Source organism: Thunnus thynnus, chromosome 14 (genome assembly GCF_963924715.1).
Source record: "Thunnus thynnus chromosome 14, fThuThy2.1, whole genome shotgun sequence".
In the NCBI taxonomy this organism is placed as follows: domain Eukaryota; kingdom Metazoa; phylum Chordata; class Actinopteri; order Scombriformes; family Scombridae; genus Thunnus; species Thunnus thynnus.
The window spans coordinates 12714973-12738006 of NC_089530.1; the positions used below are offsets into that span (position 1 = coordinate 12714973).

Consider the following 23034-nt stretch of genomic DNA (forward strand, 5'->3'; position numbering starts at 1 on the left):
GAAAAGAAAAATTGATGGAGGACATTTGTAGGATAGGCACAAATAAAGTACTGGCCATACATCCGAATATGTTCTCCCCTCAAGGACAAAACAGTGTCCCGTGATTTTCAATGTGAACAAGTGTGGCCTTAGGGCAGAAAGTACAGACATTTGTTTGGTGGTTTTTGTGCCCTTATAAAGCAACCCACATGAGAGCCCTCTTAGCATTTTCATGACATGGTTAGAAAATTGCAAATTGACGAAAAAGAAGTACAAAGAGAAGTACACGTTCCCACATGGTGGTGGTGAGACAGAAAAACAAAATGAGTTAAGTCAATCATAGCTCAGAGGAGTTCGAGATTTCTGAGGCCTCTTTGACAAATCAGGGTGACAATCAAAGGCAAAAGCTGCTGCATGTGGCCAAATTCTGCCAATGTTCTTTTATATTATATTTACTATTATTAGTAATATTATTATTTTGAAGCAATTTATAGCAATTATTATTTTTGTAGCTTTTTTTTTTTTTTGGCTGTCCCACTAAATCAAATCAAGAAATGAAATTGGTTATGGTTAAATTCCGTTGTACATACAGTATACTGTATGTGTGTAGTATATTTCCAACCAAAATCTTAACAAACTATTACCTACAACAGCTGACTGCATTGTCAGTTCTGCTTTGACACAATGTTCATGTGTTTGAGGGTATCACTACTCTGATAATGATCCACCCAGTAACATCCGTGCTTCATGCTTGCCCACTTTGTCAAAATAACTCCTGGCTAGATATCTGAATTGTCAAATACATCTGAGAATGGTTCGCTGAGCTTGGCGAGACCCTAAGGAGCATTTCTGATGTAATTTAATCACAGCATTACCTCAGCAAGTGCAAGCAATAGAGACGTAACTGTGGGGAAAATCCGGCCCATGGAGGCTTTAGCTGCCTGTTTCCAGATGTTTGCTCATTACATTTGTTTAAATTCAGTGTAAAAATATTTTCACAATTTTGAGACATGAGGTAATCTGGATGAATGTTCTGATCACTCTATATATTACACTTAAATGAAAGACTAAACGTTTTTTTTTTACAACATTTATTAGATATTATAGTTACTTTTACTACATGTGTCTGTTGCTTTGTGTGACCATATGTACATGCAAATATATATGCGGAAGCACAATGAATAATGCAGTGAACTGTGACCAGCTTCTTCATCTATGATGTATATAGGGCTGCATCCCATCGATTTATCAATTATTCTGCCAATTGTTTATTAATTTCAAGTGCTCAGTCTATAAAAGGTGAGAAAACGGTTAAATACAGCCCATCACCATTTCACAGAGCCTGAGGTAGTGTGTACACTTACTTTGTTTTGTCTGACCAACAGTCCAAAACCCAAAGATACATATTTACAGTGATATGAAACAGAGAAAAACAGTAAATCCCTCATATTTGAAAAGCTAGAACCAGAAGATGTTTGGCAACAATTAATCATCTGTAAGAATAAAATTTCCCTCTAGCAACTAATCAGATAATCAACTAATCATTGCAGCACTAAGTGTCTATTCAATTGTGTTAATTTTTACACACTCACACACTTACAGTGAGTGTTCCATTGATTCACTTCTGCCTTTAAATTTCCTTTAAGCAGCAGCAGTGCTGTGGGGAAGCATCCACCAATAATCTGCAATTCATTAACATCTCTTGTCCACTCTTTGCTGCTGTGCCAGCAACATATGTCACAGCTAATACAGCTCTAGGAAAGACACTTCCAATCAACAATCTGCATATTATAACAGATAAGTGCACAGCACGCTGGAGGGTAGAGACTGTGGTGGCAAATGAAGGGTGAAATTCACCTTATGGACTAAACAGTAAGGCCTCATGGATGGAGACTTACCATAATAGGGTCATGCAGACATGGACACTTTAAAACAAGCTGCTGTGATAAGCACTTAGACATTAGGATGAGCAATCTATGCATCCGCCCACTGACCCTGACCTCCGAGGCTTATTGTAATGCCTCCGTCTGCTCAGGACACAGATAACAAAATCAGCTTTCTTCAGCCTCTATTTTTCATTTGTCACCTGGGTCAAAGTTATGAGGTAACGCTGACCATAAAGATGTTGATTACACTTAATAGCTTAAAGCTAAGGTGAACTCTGAAATTTCCAAAGTGAAACTGGAAGACAAAAGGCAAGACAATAAGCTCCTGTGTTAGTATGAAAATTTATTCAGGTCTTATCGCTCATCTCAAGCCGCTCGGAAAAAAAATGTCAACGCTGCATCTCTTGACACCCACAAAGAACAATGTTTACAAAATCCTTTGATTCTTCCCGCAATTCACTATGTGTACATTTGTTCAGCCAAATGGCAAAGTATTCTCTCACTCTCACTGCTAATCATCTTCTTGCGCTCCCTTCCTCTAAATTGTCACCTCACATCAGAGAAGAAAGCTGCAATTATTGCACTTCAGTAACTGTTGAGACAACATCACAACAGTAGAGCCTTGGACACCGCTGAGTTGATGGTTAGGCAAGATGGTCTGAGGAGCAGAGCTCTTAAACTGGAGAATCTCAGAGCTCCAAAGCACCTGCTAAATGATAGCTTTAGATCACTGTGTGAGAGCACTGGAGGGTATAGACATTTTCATATGAATGTGCCCATGGAGCGGTAACCCACAGAGCTGTTCCAGGTGCTGGTGCCTAAAGAAACCTGAAATGCCTCCATCACCGCTTAGTAGTCCTGCAGCAGCAGTAACTGTAATGTTAGACATTTATCTGGCTTATGGTCGGACACACTGTAAGAGTGAATGAGCACTTTGTTGTTGAAATGTTTCTTATGGAAGTTTTCAAAAATGAAATACATTTAAATTCAACTGTATAACTATATGAATCAATGTACAAAGGTTTTGTTTTTAAAGGGAATACATGCTGGATGGTAGAAAAATCAATAAGAAAATTGCTAAATTTCATGGGAACTCTCCAGCGTTAGCAATTGTCATAATTTGTGTTGAGTGTTTTATCCTGACAGAAAAGATCCTGAATCCATAAATATTAATATGTTGAATATTTTACCTCATGTACAACATTAAAATCAGTTTTCATAAAATAAATTGCTGCTGCTAAAAGTTTCCCAATTAGGTTGAATTAAATCAATTATGTGATTAATCATTTTTGCTGCTCATACAAATGGACTACTATCTGTAATTTCACTGTATATTTTAATCAGGTGAAAGGAGAAAGGTCCAAAAACAGCCCACTGTTATTAACATTGCCGCTAATGTACAAGTGCACGAGTAATTTTTGCTTGACTCACATTTACTTCATGACACTTAGAAATGTTACAGAAGACAAAAGCTGAGAATTACAGCACAGTATGACTAAAAAGCTTATTTTGGCAGGGGACATTTGAATTGAAGTGCTGTAGTTTTGTAACACTCTTACAACAAACTGTACAGTTTGATGTTTAACATGCACAAACAAAATGAATGTCAATAAACTTTACTTATTGTCATACTAATGTTAAACATTGGCATTTCCCTTTGTAAGTGTGTTCTCTTCAAGATGATTAGAGAGATTGTACAATATGGCTCCATTGTCTCTGAATGCATGATCCATTTGCAGCAATGGTTTCCATGGATACAGTGGATATAGTGTTCTTAGAGAGTGTGCACACACAAAAATGATGGTTTGCTTAATATTGCTATTCCATGTGAGGGTGCCATGCACTCATAGGGTTGAAATTTCACACTTAAAGGTGTGAAACAAATTAAACTTATGTCAAATATAACTTCAGTTTTCTGTTATTAGAATTTTATAATATATTTCACCTTGGAAAAGTCCAGGAATTATAATTTTGCAATGAAATGTTTAATTTGCTGCAAAATTATTAAAATCAACCTCTATTTAATGAAAAACTTTTCATCTTTGTTGGTGTGATAACAATCTGTCTCCCAGTGCAAAAACAAGGACAATAAACCACAATGGTTTTACTTTATTGTTACCCCTCTACTGTGGCATCTGTTTTGTGCCAGTATCTCAAATAGGGCAACATCAAATATAGATGCTTGAATAAATGCATTTATGAATCAAAATATTTTGCCCACAAACCAAAAATGTAATGCATTCGTTTATTAATTTTTTAAACTACATTTAAGATTTTCTTTTATACATCGACAGTATTGCATATGTCCCAAACAATCAGGGTACATTCGTGTTAATTGACTGCACTAAATATAACACAGTGCAAAAAACAAGGGTTTTTGTGTGTGTTTATGATTGACCACATGACCAGTTGACACACAAGGATGACCATAATGACCTCTAGCTATCATCCTCGTATTGGTACATTTTAAAGCAAAGCAAGCAGACAGCTTTTGAAAAGAGGAGTGCTAATGTTGTTGAATCCTGCAGAGTTAAAAAAGAAAGCTTGCTTTGTTTGGCTTTTAGCTTTCATAGTGTCTTTTATCTGTATTTATCATGCAGTCAACATCTCAGCAACCATGATGATTAAAATTCCACCTGGATTTATGTCCCAGCCAAAAAAACAAAAGAAAAAGAGGAAATATAACTGTATGATTGATAAATTAATGATTATGTGCCATGATCGAATAGCATGAACACTTATTGTAAACACAAACACATAAAAATAAAGGATTTGAGAACAACTGACAAAAACAACCCAATTTTTAAAGTTCTAAATTAAAACAAATGAAGCAATGAATTATTAAAGTAAATGTATACATTCTTAATTTTTTTTTAAAATTACTATATTTCTTTACCACACAAACGTCATTTTATGTATTTAAATATCTGTACGTTTCAACATATACTCTGAATGCACTGCATTTGAATTTAGTTTTTAAATCAAGCACAAATGCATAGCACAAGAGTAGATAATTTTGTAATGCACTGATTCATCATGAACGACAAATGCAGGAAATGTTTATTACTAGTGACAGAAATCAAATGCAGCTCTGAGGAGGGGTAAGAATCAGCAGGCGATTATATTCTACATTATCACTTCAGTGCCATTTGCTCTATATTCATTAGTTTGATATAATACACACACACACACACACACACACACACACACACACACACACAGACACAGAGCAGCTGTGTATCATGTGACCTCTTTTCATAGATGCATGTTTCAAAGAGACAAAATCAAAGGCTTGTAAAACTGCTTCACATATATTAATGTTTCCTTTGAAAACAAAGGTGTCTTTGAATGCACCAAATCAAAGACTAAACTGATTACAGAATGGAGCAGAGAATTTACATGGCAGCCATATTTGATTTACATCATGCTCAGAGTGGCGGGCACTACACAGAACACAGCAAAAACATAGGAAATACAAGCAAAGTTTGTTTTTTTTAAAATCCAACCAAAAGTTTACTTTTATTCTGACACATGACTATCAAATTGTGGCCAAATTAACCATTAAATTAAAGATCACCAACAACACAAGATGTGAAATCCATAAAATTACACCTGCTACTTTACATGTATACTTAATGGGTCTGTTGTAGCAGTCTAGGTATGTGTAGCTAAAATCTAACAAAACATAATCATGATAAGTAGCTAGTAGTGATTGCTAAAATGAGTAATTTGTCACAGAGGGTGACAAATACGAGTCTATGAAGCATTAAAGCAATATGTTTCTAATACTAAATATAAATTATATAATGCTGACAATGAATCTATAATTAATGTTTCAGCCCTTCACTACTGTTTAACTTAGAAGGATCTGTATTTTCAATTATACTGGGATATTTTGTTTTACACCATGAATTTCCATGAAAAGAGTGTGCTATTAAGGCCTGTCTAGAAAGATTTGCATTTACTGCTGGATTTAATAAAATCTAAATATCGATGTCGGACTAATAAGGACTCATAAATCAAATCCACGTAACCAAGCAATGTGAAACTGTTGGCCAGGCAGCTTCATTTTAAGAATTAAAATTAAGTATGTGAAAATTGTTGGTTGTTACCCTGTGTGCCCATGTAGTTTGTAATTCTCAGGAACCTGAGTTGGATTGTCTGAGAATTCATTATGTGATCACATTTTGCATGTGAGTGATGCAAGATGTCAGAACATAATCTGCATCTTTCATTTTTCTCTCAATTTTGCTGTAGGAACTATGTACAAATAAACTGGAATATGAACCACTGATGTCAGAGAATAAAAAATCCAAACCCCGACTGAGGGCTTTTGCTGCAGGGCAGGTTTGGGAAATCCGGACTAGATGCGGGGGTACAGTATTGATTCAGTAATCCAAAGCCATCTCCCAAGTGCTTCTGATTCATCTGTCACATTTCATTATGACTCCTCAGCTCTGAAGCTCTTTCTCTTTAATACAATACTGCAGAGAGCATCAAACCATCTGATGTGTCCTCTGTATTGGCTGAATGGATAGGCTCCCTGCAGAAGACTTTCACTAATTTGGTGAAGTGCAATTTGCTCATATTACTGTGTTTACAGATCTCACACTAACACTGCCGTTGAGACTTCAAGGAGATTGTGAGTAAATTAACAATTAAGGATTATTTAAGAAAAGAGCATGTTTATGATATAAAATACTCAAGAAGTGCAATTACATTATCTATGATAAAGACTGGCAGAAATAAGGGTTCTTCATTTAAGTACTTTGTTAAATTAATGCTGAGACTGTCCTCTCGGGAAATGGCAGCATGGGTCATTTGATCAAGCAGGTGAAAATGAGATACATTTACATTCAGTCCCAAAAACAGAAGAAGTGTGACTTTCTTAAAGCACAATTAAGCACATGACTTTGACACCACAGACCATGGGTTTGTGTCTTGTCTCCTACTAACAGTCAACAATGGTTTCCTTCAACCATGATGACAATCTTTTCCTAACCTTAAGTAGTTTTTGTTGCCAAATCTTAACCAGACTGCCCGTATTATGTTTATCTATTATTTTTATTATTGTCATCCATGGCAATGTCAGTCTGAAAGTTGGACAATCCATCACTTTGCTGGAAGCTAAAATATTTCAAAACTACTGGATGGATTGCCATGAAATTGTGTACAAACATTCATGGTTCCCAACGGATGAATCCTACTGACTTTGGTGATCTCCTGACCTTTCCTCTATGAAGCTGACATTCCAATTCATCACGTACTTTGGTTTATGATGACATACCTGCAAAACTAATGACATTACCATCAGCTTCAGCTGTATTTTGTGTTTAATTCTGATTAGAAAGTGTTTGCATGTTAACACACTAAACTAAGATGGTAAATATTAGCACGTTAACCATGCTAATAACCTTAACAGTTGGGTTGGCAGCTTTAAAAATACTCAGATGAGTCATTTTAGTGTAGACCCAGACAATCATTTCCAAAATTCAGTGGATACAAGCTATCTTGCAAAAAGACAATATCCAGACTGCTAGAAAATCAGATTTGTGTCTCAAATCCAATATTAGGACTAACTGTCCACACAGCTTTTTGCAAGCATGTAAGTGTAGGTATGTTCGCTGACAGAGATCGGACCAGCATGCTGAAGGCCAGATGAATAATAAAGATATTGACCTCTGTCTTCATGCCATAGCAATATCTAGTTGTGCTGCAGACCACCGAACCAGACAGCATAAGTGACAAATGAGTTTAAGATGTGCAGCAATGTTGGCAGGCTAACCATGTTCTGAATGTGATATCAGTGTTATGTGTTGGTTGCCAGTGGTGTCAAGGACCGTTGAAATCTGACTTAAACAGGCAGACTGTGACACACACTATCCAGAAATTTGAATTAAATCTGATTTGAATGCAGCTATGAATGTGCTTCAAATCTGATTTGTAAATTAAGTTCCCTTGTGTCCAGACTTAATGAAATATTCTGATTTCAGTCTGGATTTGCCAAACTGAATATAACCTTCACTTGTTTGTACTCAGAATCTTTTTATTTTACTCTAAAAATCAAATTTGGCCCCCATTTTTTGACAATTTCAACAAAGAAACACCTACAGTCAAGGAAATATTGTCCATCGTTCCTTTTTCTATAACCGCTTCGGCGTCATGTGCGCTATCAACAGCACAAAACACATTTTAATAGTTAAAAGTTATCAAATGCAACGTATCTGATTAGGTGATTTGAATTATTGATAAACCTGTCTTGTCAAGTATTGAGACTGTTGAGCAGTTGGACTTTTGAATCCAGACCATTAAATGTAAATGTTAGCTTGTTTACTGAGTATCTCTTTTCTACAATTAAAAAATAACTTAATGTTGTTTAACCCAATATTAATATAATATTAACCCAATATTTTAAATACACATAAATCAGTTGAGTTGTGATTTCCTTATTATTATTATTACCATCATTTGTAATTAATTATTAAAAGAGATTCACTGTCAGTCTCTCTGTGAGCTGTGAAGGACAGAGAGCTGCAGACAAGATGACAGTCTGGCACAAGAGTGTTGCTGAGCGATAATTTCTGAATCTCATTCTACAGTATGTTACATAAGACGTCTCCTTACAGTGAGAGGAGCTGAATAACCACAATGCTCCATGGAAATTTACAGGCAGTGCAAGCAAATGTCAGTTGTTTTAGTAAGTGATGGCCATTACTGAAATATCCCATCAGGCGTCTGTCAAGCTTCAATTTGAAAGAACCTGCTTTTAAATAATTATATATAATAATTGTATGAAAGTGAAAAAGCAACAAGAGTGCCAAAACAGCTACTATGCACGTCACATTTTTCCAGCAATTCCCATAAAAGTAGTGCAACGGATGCATCTGTGATGTTGTTGTAGAAGTTGTAAAACCAAAACACCTGCTAACTTGCGATGCAATGCAAGATTCACAAATGCGATGGTCAAAAGAAACCTTGATTTTCACATCACTGTGATATGTGTGGAAGATAAATGGCTGTTGCAAAAATAATTCACTGTTTAAGCTCAATATGCAGTATGCACAATGCAACCCCCTAAGATAAAACTTTTGTGCCTGAATGCTGACATGGTTAGATAAACAACGTTCATTGCATTTGTTTGTTGTATAGTACATTATGTAATGCTGTATTTACTCTGCCATTTTACATCTTCCACAGAACATGGGATGTTCATCTCCAATTGTTTTCAGTTGGGTTGTTTTTACATCAAAGGGGAAGCTTGTGTACAAAGGAAGTTCAAATATTATTTTTTTTATCCTCATTACTTCTAATGTTGTCTTTTTGCTCTCCTTTCTCTTTCATGAGAGGCACTAGTGATTCCTAGAAGTGAAAACAAGAAGAAAAAAAAAACTGCCTAGTTGGTTGATGTGTTATTCACGGTAAAATGGAAAGGCTGAAAAAGAGGGCATCCAATAAAAAAAAAAAGGTCATGAGTTCAGTCTGAGCTTTCCTGATCCTGACAAATCACTCTAGATTTCAATTTTTTCGAGTTTCGGGAGAAAGTTTTCATGTTCTAAATGAGACAATCTGGCAACAATATGTGAATTATTGACCGGTATTCACCTTTAGCTCATGCCCTTGACCAAACCGCATACTAGAGTAAGTCATTCAAACAGCAGTTGTCAGCACTAAAGGTCTGATAGATACTGCAGTACATCATATATGATTCTACAACTATATGTAGGTGTTATGGTATTAGTTTTTGGTTTATTTTACAATTAAAAATGACTAGTGCTGAATAAAATTCGAAGTTTCTGGGGAATGTGTTGACGACATGATATTGTTATGCGATACTGATTATGTAAGAGTGAATACTGCCCTAGATCATAGAATACCGTGTAACTTTAAAGGCAGCATCCATCACAGCTACTTGAGGACACTTGCCATACCCTGCAGAGGGACTGCCAGTGAGAGCAGTTACAGAGGCCCCTTGAGGAAAAAATTGGATTTTGCCTCTACTTTACCACACAGACAGTGTCTTTGAGTGACAGACTCATTTGCCAAGTTTTGTGGGTGGATGTTTATGCAAATTCATCTCCTCAGTGGGCTGAAATAGCCATCCAGCGACAGGCCAAAACTAACTGGACTGAAATGCAGGAACATGCAAAAGCAGAGCATAATTTGCATTAACATCTCTGGCACCGCACAACAAGGGCTTGATAAAAATTTACCACTTTAAGCCGGCCCACACAAAAGTTAGAATATGATTTTTTTTTTTAGTTTTTTTTTTTTTTTAAAAAAAACCTCAAGAAATGTTCTAGACATGTGACAGTGTTTATCCACAACTTCAAAGACTCAGCCTCTCTTCAGAACTGTAGGGCAAAGCTGCAACACACTCATGTGAATGTTGTTCATGTATTCTTAGACGGATGAATAGCACAGAGGCGCACTTTGAAGGGTTCGCATTCTAAATGAATCTTATGAGAATCACAATTGTTGTTGTCCAATTTTGTTTTTACAATGAGCTGAACGGCTTCTTTCTGCTGTAAAGCACAGATACCAAACCTTCATTTCACATTCAGCTTTAGCTGGCTGTAATGGAAACAAGTTCACGGTGTTCCCTCTTTTCTCCTCAATGAGACTGCAGGAATATTTTCATGGCATCAAATCAGAAATGATGGTTAGTATTGAATTATGCATATGATGGCAATAAACAAATCTAATTTGTATAATAGGAAGATGAGACAGCCTTCTTCATCTACAGAGACTCATTACTTATGTTTGCATTTATATAGAAACCTTTTTGAAGTCAAAGGAAACAACAGCACAACGGTGTCTATTCCTTTGATTTATAAGGTCCACTTATCTTTAACTCATAAATTGCAAAATAGAGATTGGATGCTGTGAAGTCAAAGAAAGATGTGCCATTACAATTGGAAATGTTTTGTGATAAGTATGTGTTTACTATTGTGGTGACAAAACAGCACAGTAGCATACTGTATGGAGCATCAGCTTCAGTCATGCACACAATATAGCACAACTGATGCAGCATCAGTGTGCTTCATGGTGAGATGTGAAATAAGTTCCCTGGAGTGAAAAAACAAAAAGGTCTTTAACAGAGAGTGCTTTACCTAAGACTTATTCATTCCAAATTATTCAGTCCACAAACAATCTTTTGCATGAACATAATCTCACTATTCAAGACCTTTAATACATTTCATCGCATTACACAAACTGCTAAAATGTTTCCTACAGTGCAGCCATTTAGAAGACAGAACACACCATATGTATAAATGGTAGATTAAAAAAAAGATTTTTTTATGCAAAATTATGCAAATTGATAGAAGTACAGAGGCAACATAAATTAAGAAGATGAGATACATACTAGTAAAGAACCGCCATGTGTCACCTCTTATTTTTTTTACTTTTTATTTGTAATGTCAAACCTTCAAACCAGCCTCGGCTCAACATTTTCACTGTCTACAACGCACTGGCGGTTTAGATTTGTTGCTTTGTGTTATTTCTATTTAATGGGCAAAGCTGAAAGAGTTGAATAAGAGATTGAATGCTAAACAGGCGAATCTGTGGCATTTCAAGAAGAATTTATGAGTAGTTGTGGGAGTTGCTGCAGCTTAGATACAGGCACACAAATCTGCCACTGTTTGGAATTCATAACAAGAAACGTGCATACAGGTGGGGTACGCACGCTAATAAATCAGACATGTGAGTTTCCTCATTGCTTATGCAATGTTTTACTGGTGAAGTGCTACAGTTTTGAGGACAAGAGGTGTGGCCGCTTCACATCAGAGAATTAGATAATACATTACGCAACCCATTACTCTGATTACGATTCCTGCTGTAATATGACATTATTATAGGCAACAACTATTAAGACTACTCACACATTTTATGACAATTGTATTTACTGTGGGTTGTAAATTAAAAAGGCAGAATTGTCACCTCCATGACATAGAAAAGAAATGAGATGTTGATGCTCAAATGTAGGTTCCTCTTTGGGCAATATACAGGTATTTTTTTCTCTACAATATCCAGTCAAGCAAATGACTATATTTGGCAACTGGAATATGTTTTAGCTGAGCAGTCTTAAAGTTTCAGACAAATCTTTAAAGGCCTATCATGCTCATTTCCAGCTCTATATTTTTATTCCAGGACTCCCCTAGAGTAGTTTTGCATGATTCATAGTTCAAAAAACTCCTTATTTCTCTTATACTGACCCTTTATGCAGCCTCTGTCTCTTAACAGGCAGTCTCAGCTCCTGTCTCTTTAAGGCCCCCTCCAGATGAGCCCACTCTGTTCTGATTGGCCAGCTTTCCAGAAGCCCACTGAGGGGCAGCCATATCAAAGTTGTGTTAAGTAACCGCTGATGTAAACCCAACATTTCCTGCTTTACTGCTTCAAATTAAAATCTTTTATATGACTAACTAACAGGAGACTATTATTGTGAAGAATTTACAGGAAATGAAATGTGTTCCTTCCCAAATGAACAGAGTTTTGTTAACGGCGCTAAAAACCAGTCAACACACCGGTCGCTGTGTAATGGGAAAACACTCACAGCATGCCAGCTTGACTACCCCTAAAACAATGGGGAAAAAGACATAATGTTAGTGTACCAGAGCAGTGAACCTGTACTCTGTGGGTGGAGCAGATGACCATATAAAGAAATCCTTCACAAGAAAAGGGAAAAATTGTTGGAAATCGAGTGTTCAGAGTAGTCTGAAGCCTGAGCTTTTTGCTCACAGGGATTACTTCTACATATGTTTGCCTCATTATTTGACACTTTGGCCATGTTCTCCAATCGAAAATATCCAAAATTGTAACATTATATATATGACTGAAAATAAGGAAAAGCATAATAGGTCCCCTTTAAAAATCATTATTTTATTTTGGCAGTAGTTCAAGCTACAACATTACTTTTTTTTGCTTGAGAGTGATCCAATATGTATATTGTCATTTTAAGTTTGAATTCATTCAAGCAGTCATTTTGGTGTGTAGTCACAGTGTATGTCTCTCAAGATGTCTAAAACCCATAAATCATGTCCACACTTTCTAAATTGTATTTCAGGTTTTCTTCCAGACTTCTTGCATTTCCTGTCTGCAGTTCAGCTGTGACAACACCAGGTTTTAATTTACTCTGAGGCACTTGGCAGTACACAGTCTGGTGTAGTGGAGAGTTATCACTCTGACTTCCAATTGTCATGCTGCTGAAACAGAGCCTCAAGACTGAGATCACAAATCCATGTCAAATGAACAACAGCATTCACAGCTGATCTTCATCCACTCAGCTGCCAGGTTATCATAGCTTGCATCAGGCCTGGTGAATGGTAGAAGTAGCTCTTAGAAATAGTTAGAAATAAAAAAATAAAAATACAAAGATAAGAAGCTGAGCTTGAAGATAAACAATTAACTGAAACTAAATGTTGTTTTGCAGCTGGCATTAAAACTTTTGGCAGTTTTAGTTATTTCTCCAATGTTATATTGTACATGTATAGTAGGAAAAGGACCACATAAATGATTCATTCCACACTGATACTTTATCATTTTATATATTAATATCTGGCCAGATATCCAAAGGCAAATACAGTACTATATACTGATCTGACTGGAGAAATAGTGCAGCTTCAACCTAAATTGCTAAAGGTATAAATAATAACAAATACGAAAATCTTGCCCCTAAGAATTCCAACAATTCCATATGCTCTAAACATATTTTCAGATCATACACTGTAGCTTTAAAAAGAGAAATTTATTTTCAACAATATAACTAAATATAGATATAAATGTTGTATCTCATTTGAAAGATGGTGTCATTATTGAAAGCCCCATAAAACTTAATTCAGAATGTTATGGTTTTCTCTATAATATTAAATATTCACGACCAAATAAGCAACAATTAAAGTCAAAGTTCAGAAAAAAAAACACTTTTGGCTATTAACACTCAAAAACTCAGCTACTGTAATCTGCTTCATCAAGACTGTGTGGGTGTGATCACATTTGATTTGATTGACAGGAGCCTGACTACATAAACAAACAACCACATGACAGCTGTCATCAGATTTTGATTCAAGTGTTGCTGAGCTATGATTGGTGCCAAGAAATACGTGATGTCATCATTTTTCTAAATGAGCTCTGCCCACTTCAAACAAGCGAGAAGAACAGAGGAACAAACATGTTGGACACCATCCGTCATACTGGGAAGATAATTTTGAAAATAGGTTTTCAGTCTTTAATAAAGCAATTATCAGAAAATGCTATGTGGAAGTGCAATATGATAACAGCAACACATAACTGTACAAGTTTTATCTTTTCTTTTGCTGTGCAAAATAAAAACCTTACCAAGCCTCATGTGGCGGACCCTTTATTGTATCATAAATCTGTAATGGTTGCATTCATGTGTGACAGTATGAGTGGTTTAAGCAGAACTTTAAACATGGCAACAGTTTTTATGGTTTTATATCACTGTGTAAAATGATTTAGGAGTCATGAATTTTACAGGGACCTGGGCCATTTGAAGAATATACAGTTTATATATATATGTATTTTTGAGCCAAGCACAGAAAAGAATTGCTCACTTACTTAAATGTTCCATTAGCTTTTCTTAAGAATCACAGTCTTGCAGATGCTGAAGTAATTTTCGATGTAACGTTTGACCTCATTTTAGCAGTTTTCAGTATATGTTTCACAAAACTGACTGGAATTGACCCAAAGCTGTGTAATCGATTACAGCATAAAACTTAAATCATCCCACGCTCTGTACCATCCAATTTTTAAATAGGCAAAATTTAATATGCAGTTAATGGACAAAGAAGATGGCTGTCGAGCTGATTCTTAGAGGGCCCTACAGTCTATCATACTTAGTTGTGTTGATTTTGTCATTCCATAACAACTTTCTTTAGTGTTTCCTTTTCAACACAGTTGCCTCAGAAGGTTGAATACAGAGGAATGAGCACAGAGGACACTGCTGCAAAACCAGGTAGAACAATTGTATCTACAAGAGCTGAACATGGGGACAACATTTACTGTAGTCTTAAATTCTTAGTTCTTAGTCTTAGTTCTTATTCTTTAGGGTGAATCGGGATATTCAAGATATTCACTCTAGCTAAAGACAAATAATGCATGTCTAAGATAAAACAAACAGATTCAGTGCTGTTGAGCTGAGCTCTCTCCTTCACTGAATTGGAACTAAAATGGCCTCCAAGTGTACTGAACAATGGGGGTGAGCATAATGCAGTGTGACTACTGAGTGACTTGACTGAGATCCAAAGTGAATAAAAGGCCTCACTATGTGAGGCAGCGAGGCTGAGCTGCTGCAGCGCTCAGGACTTTGGCGGGTGACAGTGTATTAGAACGCTTCACACACATTTCATTTGCCAATAAAATCCTATTGCCATTTTCCACATGGCACATGGGCTGCGTAGTCAGAAACCGTAATGTTCAAATACGTATCTGCAACTGCACAAATAAGTATCTGCATTTGGTCTTTAAGTGGGTATGTTCCTTAGATACGGTAAAACCTTTGGTACCACATTATTTGAAACAAAGAAATTTGAAATGTTGCATCCCCTGTCAGTTTAAGGGTGGTTTCTTTAAATCATCCTTGTTAAACAAGGCTAAAAAACCAAATAAGGAACTGATTTATTTCATAATGTTGCATATTGCATGTTAGAGTCAAATCAGTGTTCATAAGTGTGAATAATTGTCTCTCAAGTGGAAAACAGAAGATCAGGACTGTAATTTGTGATGTCATAGTCATTTCTAACCTACTTCTTGTGCAAACAGTGAATTTGGAGGCACAGTTTGTGTACTCATAAAATATTTATTTCAAATTATGCATACTTATGAGCTTCATTTCTTTGTAGCATTATTGGGTTTGAAGTAAATTATAAACCCTAATCTCCCGAAAGCATCTTACTGTCACTGCCGCCTCTGTCGTCTTTTTTCACTATCACCAATAAGTCAATGACAACACGGAAATAGGAATAGGGGAAGAGGTGGGTGCGGGATTATGAACTGAAATATGTGACAGTATCAAAATACTGTTTCGACTACAAAACTGATAATGCCATTTCATTTTAAACATTAAAAGCAAATAATACTATATAGGCTTTTCAGTGACAATATTTCAGCAAACAGAATGTGATTGTAACAATTTTTTCACACCACACAGTGACAAATCTCGACGGGAATGTCACAATTTGAGGCTTTATTAACAGTGAACTTGGAGAACATGACACATTCCTCTCAAACAATGCGACTCCTTGACCCTGATCCTCAAAAACTGGCATGCTCCAACAAAACGAGACAAAGAATGAGACGCTTTTCCTTAGCCAAGGGCAGACTAGTCAACAGAGCCACAGAACGAGACAATTCCTCATGACGTTGTTTATTTCCTGCAGCCAAGTGCAATTTATGGGTGATTTGAATAGCACAATGTGAATTTAGGGGATTTTAAGCTTGCGTACATGTAAATGCCAGCATCTGCGCAGGATGCAATGGGGAAAGGGCAGATATCTGGGTGAAAAAATATTCTCACATCTGGTTGTACTGCAAATGCACCATGATTTTTATTCAATTTATGACTTAACGGTATAGAGAAAGTGTAAAACATTTTCTCAGCTTTTTTTTTTTCCATCTATGGTATTTTTTTCAATTCAGGGTCACACTAATCTGCAGCCTCTAAAGCAAGAAAGCACTCTAGACACGTCACCCGGACATCTCAGTGCTATCACAGGCAGTCACTCATTCACCTATGGCTCGTTCGGAGTCATCAGTCTACTACATGTGTGGGATGTGGGAGGAATCCCACGCGAACACAGAACACACGTACACACACACACACACACACACACACACACACACACACACACACAAAGACCATGAATTAAATCTGTCTTGCTGTGAGTGCCACTGAGCCACTGTGCTGTCTCCTTTTACAACTTTTATTCATGAAATGAGAGAATGTGATAAAAATAAAACTGCATAAATGAGTCATCCGTCTAGTACATCTGTTTAGGATTTCATTGTGTCACTGTGGTTTTCAAAATGCCACGGTATCAAGGAATCAGCCCTGTCCTTTGTCTGCATAATCACCTTAAATAGTTAAGAGCTTTAACCTTTAAAATGTTGTTATCCTCAGTCTGGGTGAAACACTGGTGGGGCATTTCAGTGGCATGGCTGCAGTATACAACCTTCAGCCCTGCTTTTCTTTGATGTGCTCTGAAGCCATCCTCTACCAGGAACTGAGAAGATCAAAGACAAGCGATTTTATCAAATGGAGCCCTTGTCGACTGTTTGTAATGCTTTATTCTTCATCAGGAACACCCACTCTGTCACTATGATGCCACAGGAGACACAGTGCTCTTTTAAACCCAGTGGTGATATCCCCGTTATCCAGATGAAAACGGATTTATTCAAACCTCCCATCAACCAGCCCTATAAATAGAAGCTTGTGGAAAATCTTCTGAGAGAAAAAAAATAAGCTGTGCTCTTAAGCTGTTATTAACATGCTGATAGAAAAATGTCAAATGTTATTTTGGAGCAGAGAGTTTTCAGTGCAAATAAGCATAATGTTTCCTGGTAATATTTGTGATTGGAACATAGGATTCACTAAATGACAAAAATACACAGCTGAGTCATACTCATTGATGTTACTGCACATGCTACTTGACTGCAGGGTGAGTTGTAGTGGTAATTCGCATCAGGAACTGTATGCATTATTGCTCAAGGGCTCTAGTGAAAGGGTAGGTGAAACATACTCAAAATGAGTTTATCATCCAACTTGATAGAGGCCAGCCACTTCAAATATCATGTGGAAATCTGAAGCAAGAGTAACTCTTGCAAAAGCATTAAAAAGACCTTAGGTGTAGTAGTATCTAGATGTTATATCTCTAAAATCCTGTATTAGTGTGTTTCAAAAGCATGCCTAAATGTCACGTAGCATGTGGCAGCAGTCAGGAGGAGTCGACCAAACAGCTGTAATAGATGCTCATCTGTTCTTTTTGATTAGAAAACTGCCACCTGTTCTCCAGGGTGCTATTATTGCTACTGTTATTTTGGTACCACAAGGGAGATAACACTCCGTGCTGTCATTATTTTCCCCCAAAATCTAAAGGTTGACTCATTATTTTTGGTTCAGTGTGCCGGAATGAATGCCACTCCTTTATGTCTCATGCACCTCACCTCTGAAATATGTAGCGTATTCCTTTGGGGTTTTATTTTCCCCCCAGTCATAAAATGCAAGCAGCTATGTGTCAGGAAGGGCTTCCTTTGTAATTCAAAGAGCTTCACACGTGTGTTAACTACAAAACCTCCCTCTGCTACCTGGTGACACTAATGAACAGATTCATTATGACCTTATCATCACCGTTTACTTTCAAATTTCCTATTCAGCTGTCTACCTGTGAATGTATGTAAATGTATAAGTGTTTGTATGTAAGCATTTATGCACATGTGTGAATTAAAACTGCAAGCACATCTACTGCTAATGATTACAGCCATTTTCTTCTGCCAACTCTTAACTGTTTGTTCATTATTGCTCAGTTCCAAAATGCAGTCAAAACACATTGCATTGCTCTATGGCAACACTACACAAGTAGTACCACTATGTCTTAAAACTCCTTTGAAAATACAAAAAGTCTTATATTATAGAATAATGTTTCATTTCCATTCTACAGATTTGACTAGGAACTAATTTTTAAGCTTAAGTTTTAAATGTTGCATTGCATGAGTAATGGGGTCCAATTTGACGCTGCTGCATCCATGATCCCAATTGTTCCATGTGACTGTAAAACCTGAGGACATGTCCATATTGGCCACTGTTGGTCCTCTTATGGATGACACTGACATAAATGTATAACACACAAAAAATTATCTTTGGATTTGCAGCCATTTTAACTCTGTGGTGATGTGTATAAAAACAGCCATTTTAAATTCACAGCAATGATAGTGCATTTTGAATTCAGTCCAACCAAATGAAAGACCCCTTTTTGGTGGTTTGGTTTTGTGCTGGTGTGGTCTTTACTACACCCAACTCCTCTGGCAGCTTTGTTCTCAAAGTTGACACATTTCTGAGCCAACTATAGCCTATATATCTATGTGTGCTCTTTGTTTCATGGGCCATCACACTTCAAACATGCAATAAGGGTAGAGAAGGGAGTGATTGACGTGCACATTTGACTGACATGATTACTATCTTATCTATGCATACAGTAGTCCATTAAATCTACATCTATGTCAGCATATAGGAGAAAAATGACAGGATACTCACCTTCTTTAGGAGGTCGTTTCACTTCTGCACTCAGATTGCAGATCTGCCCAGCTTGTAGTTGGGGTGACAAGCAGCCCTCCGTTTGTGGATTTAAAGGTAATACCACGTTATTCAGCATGAGCATACTCTCTGATTCTCCATCGCCTAAATGCTGAGGGCAAGTGCATTTTGTGTACACGATCCCACATGTCTCCACTGTCCCCTTCTCTAATTTCAGGCAGTTTTCCAGCCACGTACAAAGCACTTGACACCCAAACTGGCTGGGGCTGGCCTTATTCAACACCAGAAACTCCACAATAGATTTCTCCTCCTCATCCAACTTCTGTGGCGTCAATCCATTATAATCATAAGGGAAAACTCTCCGGAGTTGGACAAAATTCTTGTCATACAGCAAAAATACATAAATATTCTTTGAATCGCACAGGTACACTATAGATTCGTTGACTTTCAGCAATTCATTGATCTTTTCGTGTGAGTAATGGTCAAACTGATAAGCAAGCAAAGAATATTCAGAGCAGCTCAAGTCTCGCTTGTATAGCTTCAGGTAGATGCTGTATTTGGTAGGGTCTGGGTTCTCCAGCGTCCATGTACAGTTTGTATAGTTCTTAGGAAACATTTCAGTCACCGAATATGATCCATAAATGACCCCCTTGACCAGAGTGGAACACCAATAATCTTGGGCACCAGTTAATCCAAACATAACCAGAAGATAGGTGGAAAATATATAAATCAACAGGTTTCGAACAGCCTTCATCCTATGTCATTTGGCCTGCAAGGAGAAAATGACACAGAGGAATGTTAGGACACTGGAGACATGAGAGATGATCTCTTATCAACTCTGATTGATGTGCTTCACACATTTCTTATCACATCTAACCATGAAAATGGGGAAAAAAGCCACAATAACCTCAGCAACATGTCTTCTGCATCCCCATCCTGCCTCCTTCATTACTATACTTTGTGCAAACATTGCCACCTTGTGGTTGCTTTAGTCATTATTTATTTATTTATTTATTTTTAGATTTTTATTTTTTTTATGTGGGGGGGGGGGGGGGGGTGCAATAATGTGAGTCATTTAGACATTATTAATTGGGTCATATTTGGTGTGGCACAATCCCTGGAGAAGTTCAAATATAGCTGTTTAGAATATCTGACATCAAAAGACAAACAGTGGAAAAGGCATCCAAGTCGGTTCAGTCCTCACAAGCTGTGGGATGCAACTGCTCATTTTACGCAGTAACAGGGATCTTTTACAACCAAGCAGTTTTTTCGTGACTTAGTCTGTTTCCTCCAACGGCAGTTAGGTAATATGAGGAGGAGGCCAAATTCACAGACTGAAAAATGTCTTTCTGCGCCCGTCTGGTCACTATGGCTTCTCTCCTGCGCGCTTTCCGTCCATGTCTCCGAAATTCAGGGCTTGACATATTTTACAATGCAATTTGATAAAGAGCCAGTGTGTGTGTGTGTGTGTGTGTGTGTGTGTGTGTGTGTGAGTGTATGTGAGTGTGTGCGCGCGCGTGCTTTGGTGCGTGTGTTTGAGTGCGTGCGCGCGCTCCTAAGTGTGTTTGTGTGCGAAAAAGAGGGAGAAAGAGAGAGATGGAGAAAGAGAGAGAATGCAACGCGATGTCCTGATTGCTTTAATCCTACAGGCAATGCAGCTGTGAGCAGTGTCACAGCAGAGCGTGCCTGTGTATGTGCGCGTGTCTCAAACTGTGTGTGCATGTGTGTGTGTGCATGTGTGTGTGTGTGTGTGTGTGTAGGCGTTGAAATTCCAAGTAGGCTATAGATACCAGAGTCCAGAGAATAGATACATTTTTCACTTTTATTTCTCCAACTTATTCTTTTTGACTGTTAAAACCAGCCCTTCACAGCACGTTAGGATAAAATATGTGTTACATAAGGATTCGTGGAAGCAGTTATGAGTGAAACCAGCTTTTAGTCGCGATAAATCCATATGATTCCACATCCTTGCGCAAGATTCATGGCCAAGGCTGCACAAAAATCAGTATTCTGGAGACGAGAAATCGGTCGTCAGGAGACGCTGATTTTATTGCCGGGGCTTCTAAGAGCAATTTCGTCTCGAGAGGAAATCTGAATATAGAGACACGGGCTACATCTCATGCAGTGTCAGTTCGACGCTCGCTCGGCACTTTAAAGTGATTTCTGCCTCTTAAGAGAGAGATCAGCTCTTAAAAATCATCTGTTAAGCACCCTAGACTAATGTGAACGGATGAAAGCTCCTAAGCCATCATGTTGAATAGACAGGACAAATATTTAACAGGGGGGGGATAAACTTTAACTGACAGATGACATGAAAATCAGCTTTTTCAGCTGCTTGCTGGTTTCATGCAATAATAATAATAATAATAGCAATAATAATAATAGTAATCATAATAATCTTACCTTACACTGCGGAAGCTATGGCTATTTTTCCAACATACTTGACCACATCCTTTATAAATAAATTCTGCAGTCCTCCAGTGAATCAATACTCCCCATTCCCGACAATAGAAGTCCGGCGCAACAAGATGGTTCAATGGATGAAAATAAAATGCGTTACACTCCGGTCTGCCCGCTCATATCCCCCCCGTCTTCTTCTTCTTCTTCTGGGTTTTTCCCATCAAAACGGAGCGCAACAACACCACGACAGCCACCGAGAGAGGAGAGAGAGAGAGCGAGAGAAAGGGGGGGAGGTGGGGTTGAGGGGGGGTGGGGGGGGGAAGACCGAGAGAGACACAGAGAGAGAAAGAAATTCTTGGAGTGATGAAAAGAAGAGAGCAATTCTTACAGTATTACCATAAATTAATTCGGCAGGCTCCACGTCTCTATTTCCCACTGATAACGTTTTCTCCAGCAAGTCGCACACCCCCCCTCTAGAAAAAAAAGGGGGTAGAAAAAAAGATCCGTAGTGGGTGGATGTGAGATGTTGGGGGGCTATAGTGAGTTACAACAGAGAGAGAGAAATAGACGCGCTTTGCTTGGTGCTTGCAGAGCTCCAGGAGCAGGCTGCAATATCACGTCACACACTCAGCCGCTAAGATAAAGCACGTACGTAGGCCTACGCTTCTTACTGTCGCTGCGTCTGGCACCACCACCACTTTCTTCCCTGCCCTCCTCCTCCCTCTTTCTATCTTTTTTTTTCTTGTCATACAGCCTCCCCTTAATTCGAGTCAAAAGGGTTTCCCCCCTGAACTGGACCCTCTCAGTTGTGTTCAGACAACGCCGCGCTTTGCAGCAGCCTTCTCCAAAACAGGAATATTTCATGGACTTTCTTTCTATTTGTTTTTTTTTAGTGGAAAGGGGAGTGCATGGGAATGATGTGATTATAAATATATCCCTTGCTCTCTATCAGTGGGACCTGAAAGCTCGCTTGGTAATTTTTCCTTCTCTTCTGATGGGTGACAGCCGCTGTTGTTTTGATTTCTTCCCTGGTTGGTGGTGAACAGCACGCTGAACACCCTCCTGTTCGCCGCCCTCACGCTGTGCTGGAGCAAATGCTTATGGGGCAAGTTGAGCTGAGCCCCCTTTGGAAAGTTGTTGTTATGCACCTTACAGGTGCAGCTCAAACCTGGTGTGTGTGTGTGTGTGTGTGTGTGTGTCTTTGTTTGGTTGGTTTGGTTGTTTTTTTTCCCCCTCTACCTTCCTCTAAGACGTGTGCACTCAAGAGAATGCTTATGTGTGTAGGCTATTCAAGGTAAGAATCAGAGGTAGCTTATTTATGAGCTACTGTAGCCACTTGACAAACAAATTAACTCTTAAAAGCAGCTTCAGCCTTTATGATTTTTTTTCTTCTTTCAATGCTTTGTCCTGCTATTCTGAGCTGCATTCATTCAACAAGCAACAGTCAATTAAATCCAACATAAGTTCCAGGCTTCCAGCAACTGGTCACTGACAATGCGGCATCAA

At 37.9% G+C, this 23034-nt stretch overlaps 1 protein-coding gene across 3 annotated transcripts in view; it reads right to left on the reverse strand.

Annotated features, from left to right (window-relative positions):
• adgrb3 (adhesion G protein-coupled receptor B3) overlaps positions 1-21789 on the reverse strand; it is a 124221-nt gene extending 102432 nt beyond the window's left edge. For all 3 annotated transcript variants that reach the window (XM_067609894.1, XM_067609893.1, XM_067609892.1), the window contains exons 1-2: positions 21532-21789; positions 19129-19897 (exon numbers count right to left, since the gene is read on the reverse strand). In XM_067609894.1, the coding sequence (XP_067465995.1) occupies positions 19129-19882 (754 nt within the window). In that variant the 5' untranslated portion in view covers positions 19883-19897; positions 21532-21789. The remainder of the gene's footprint in view (positions 1-19128; positions 19898-21531) is intronic.
• Positions 21790-23034: the final 1245 nt, after the last annotated feature.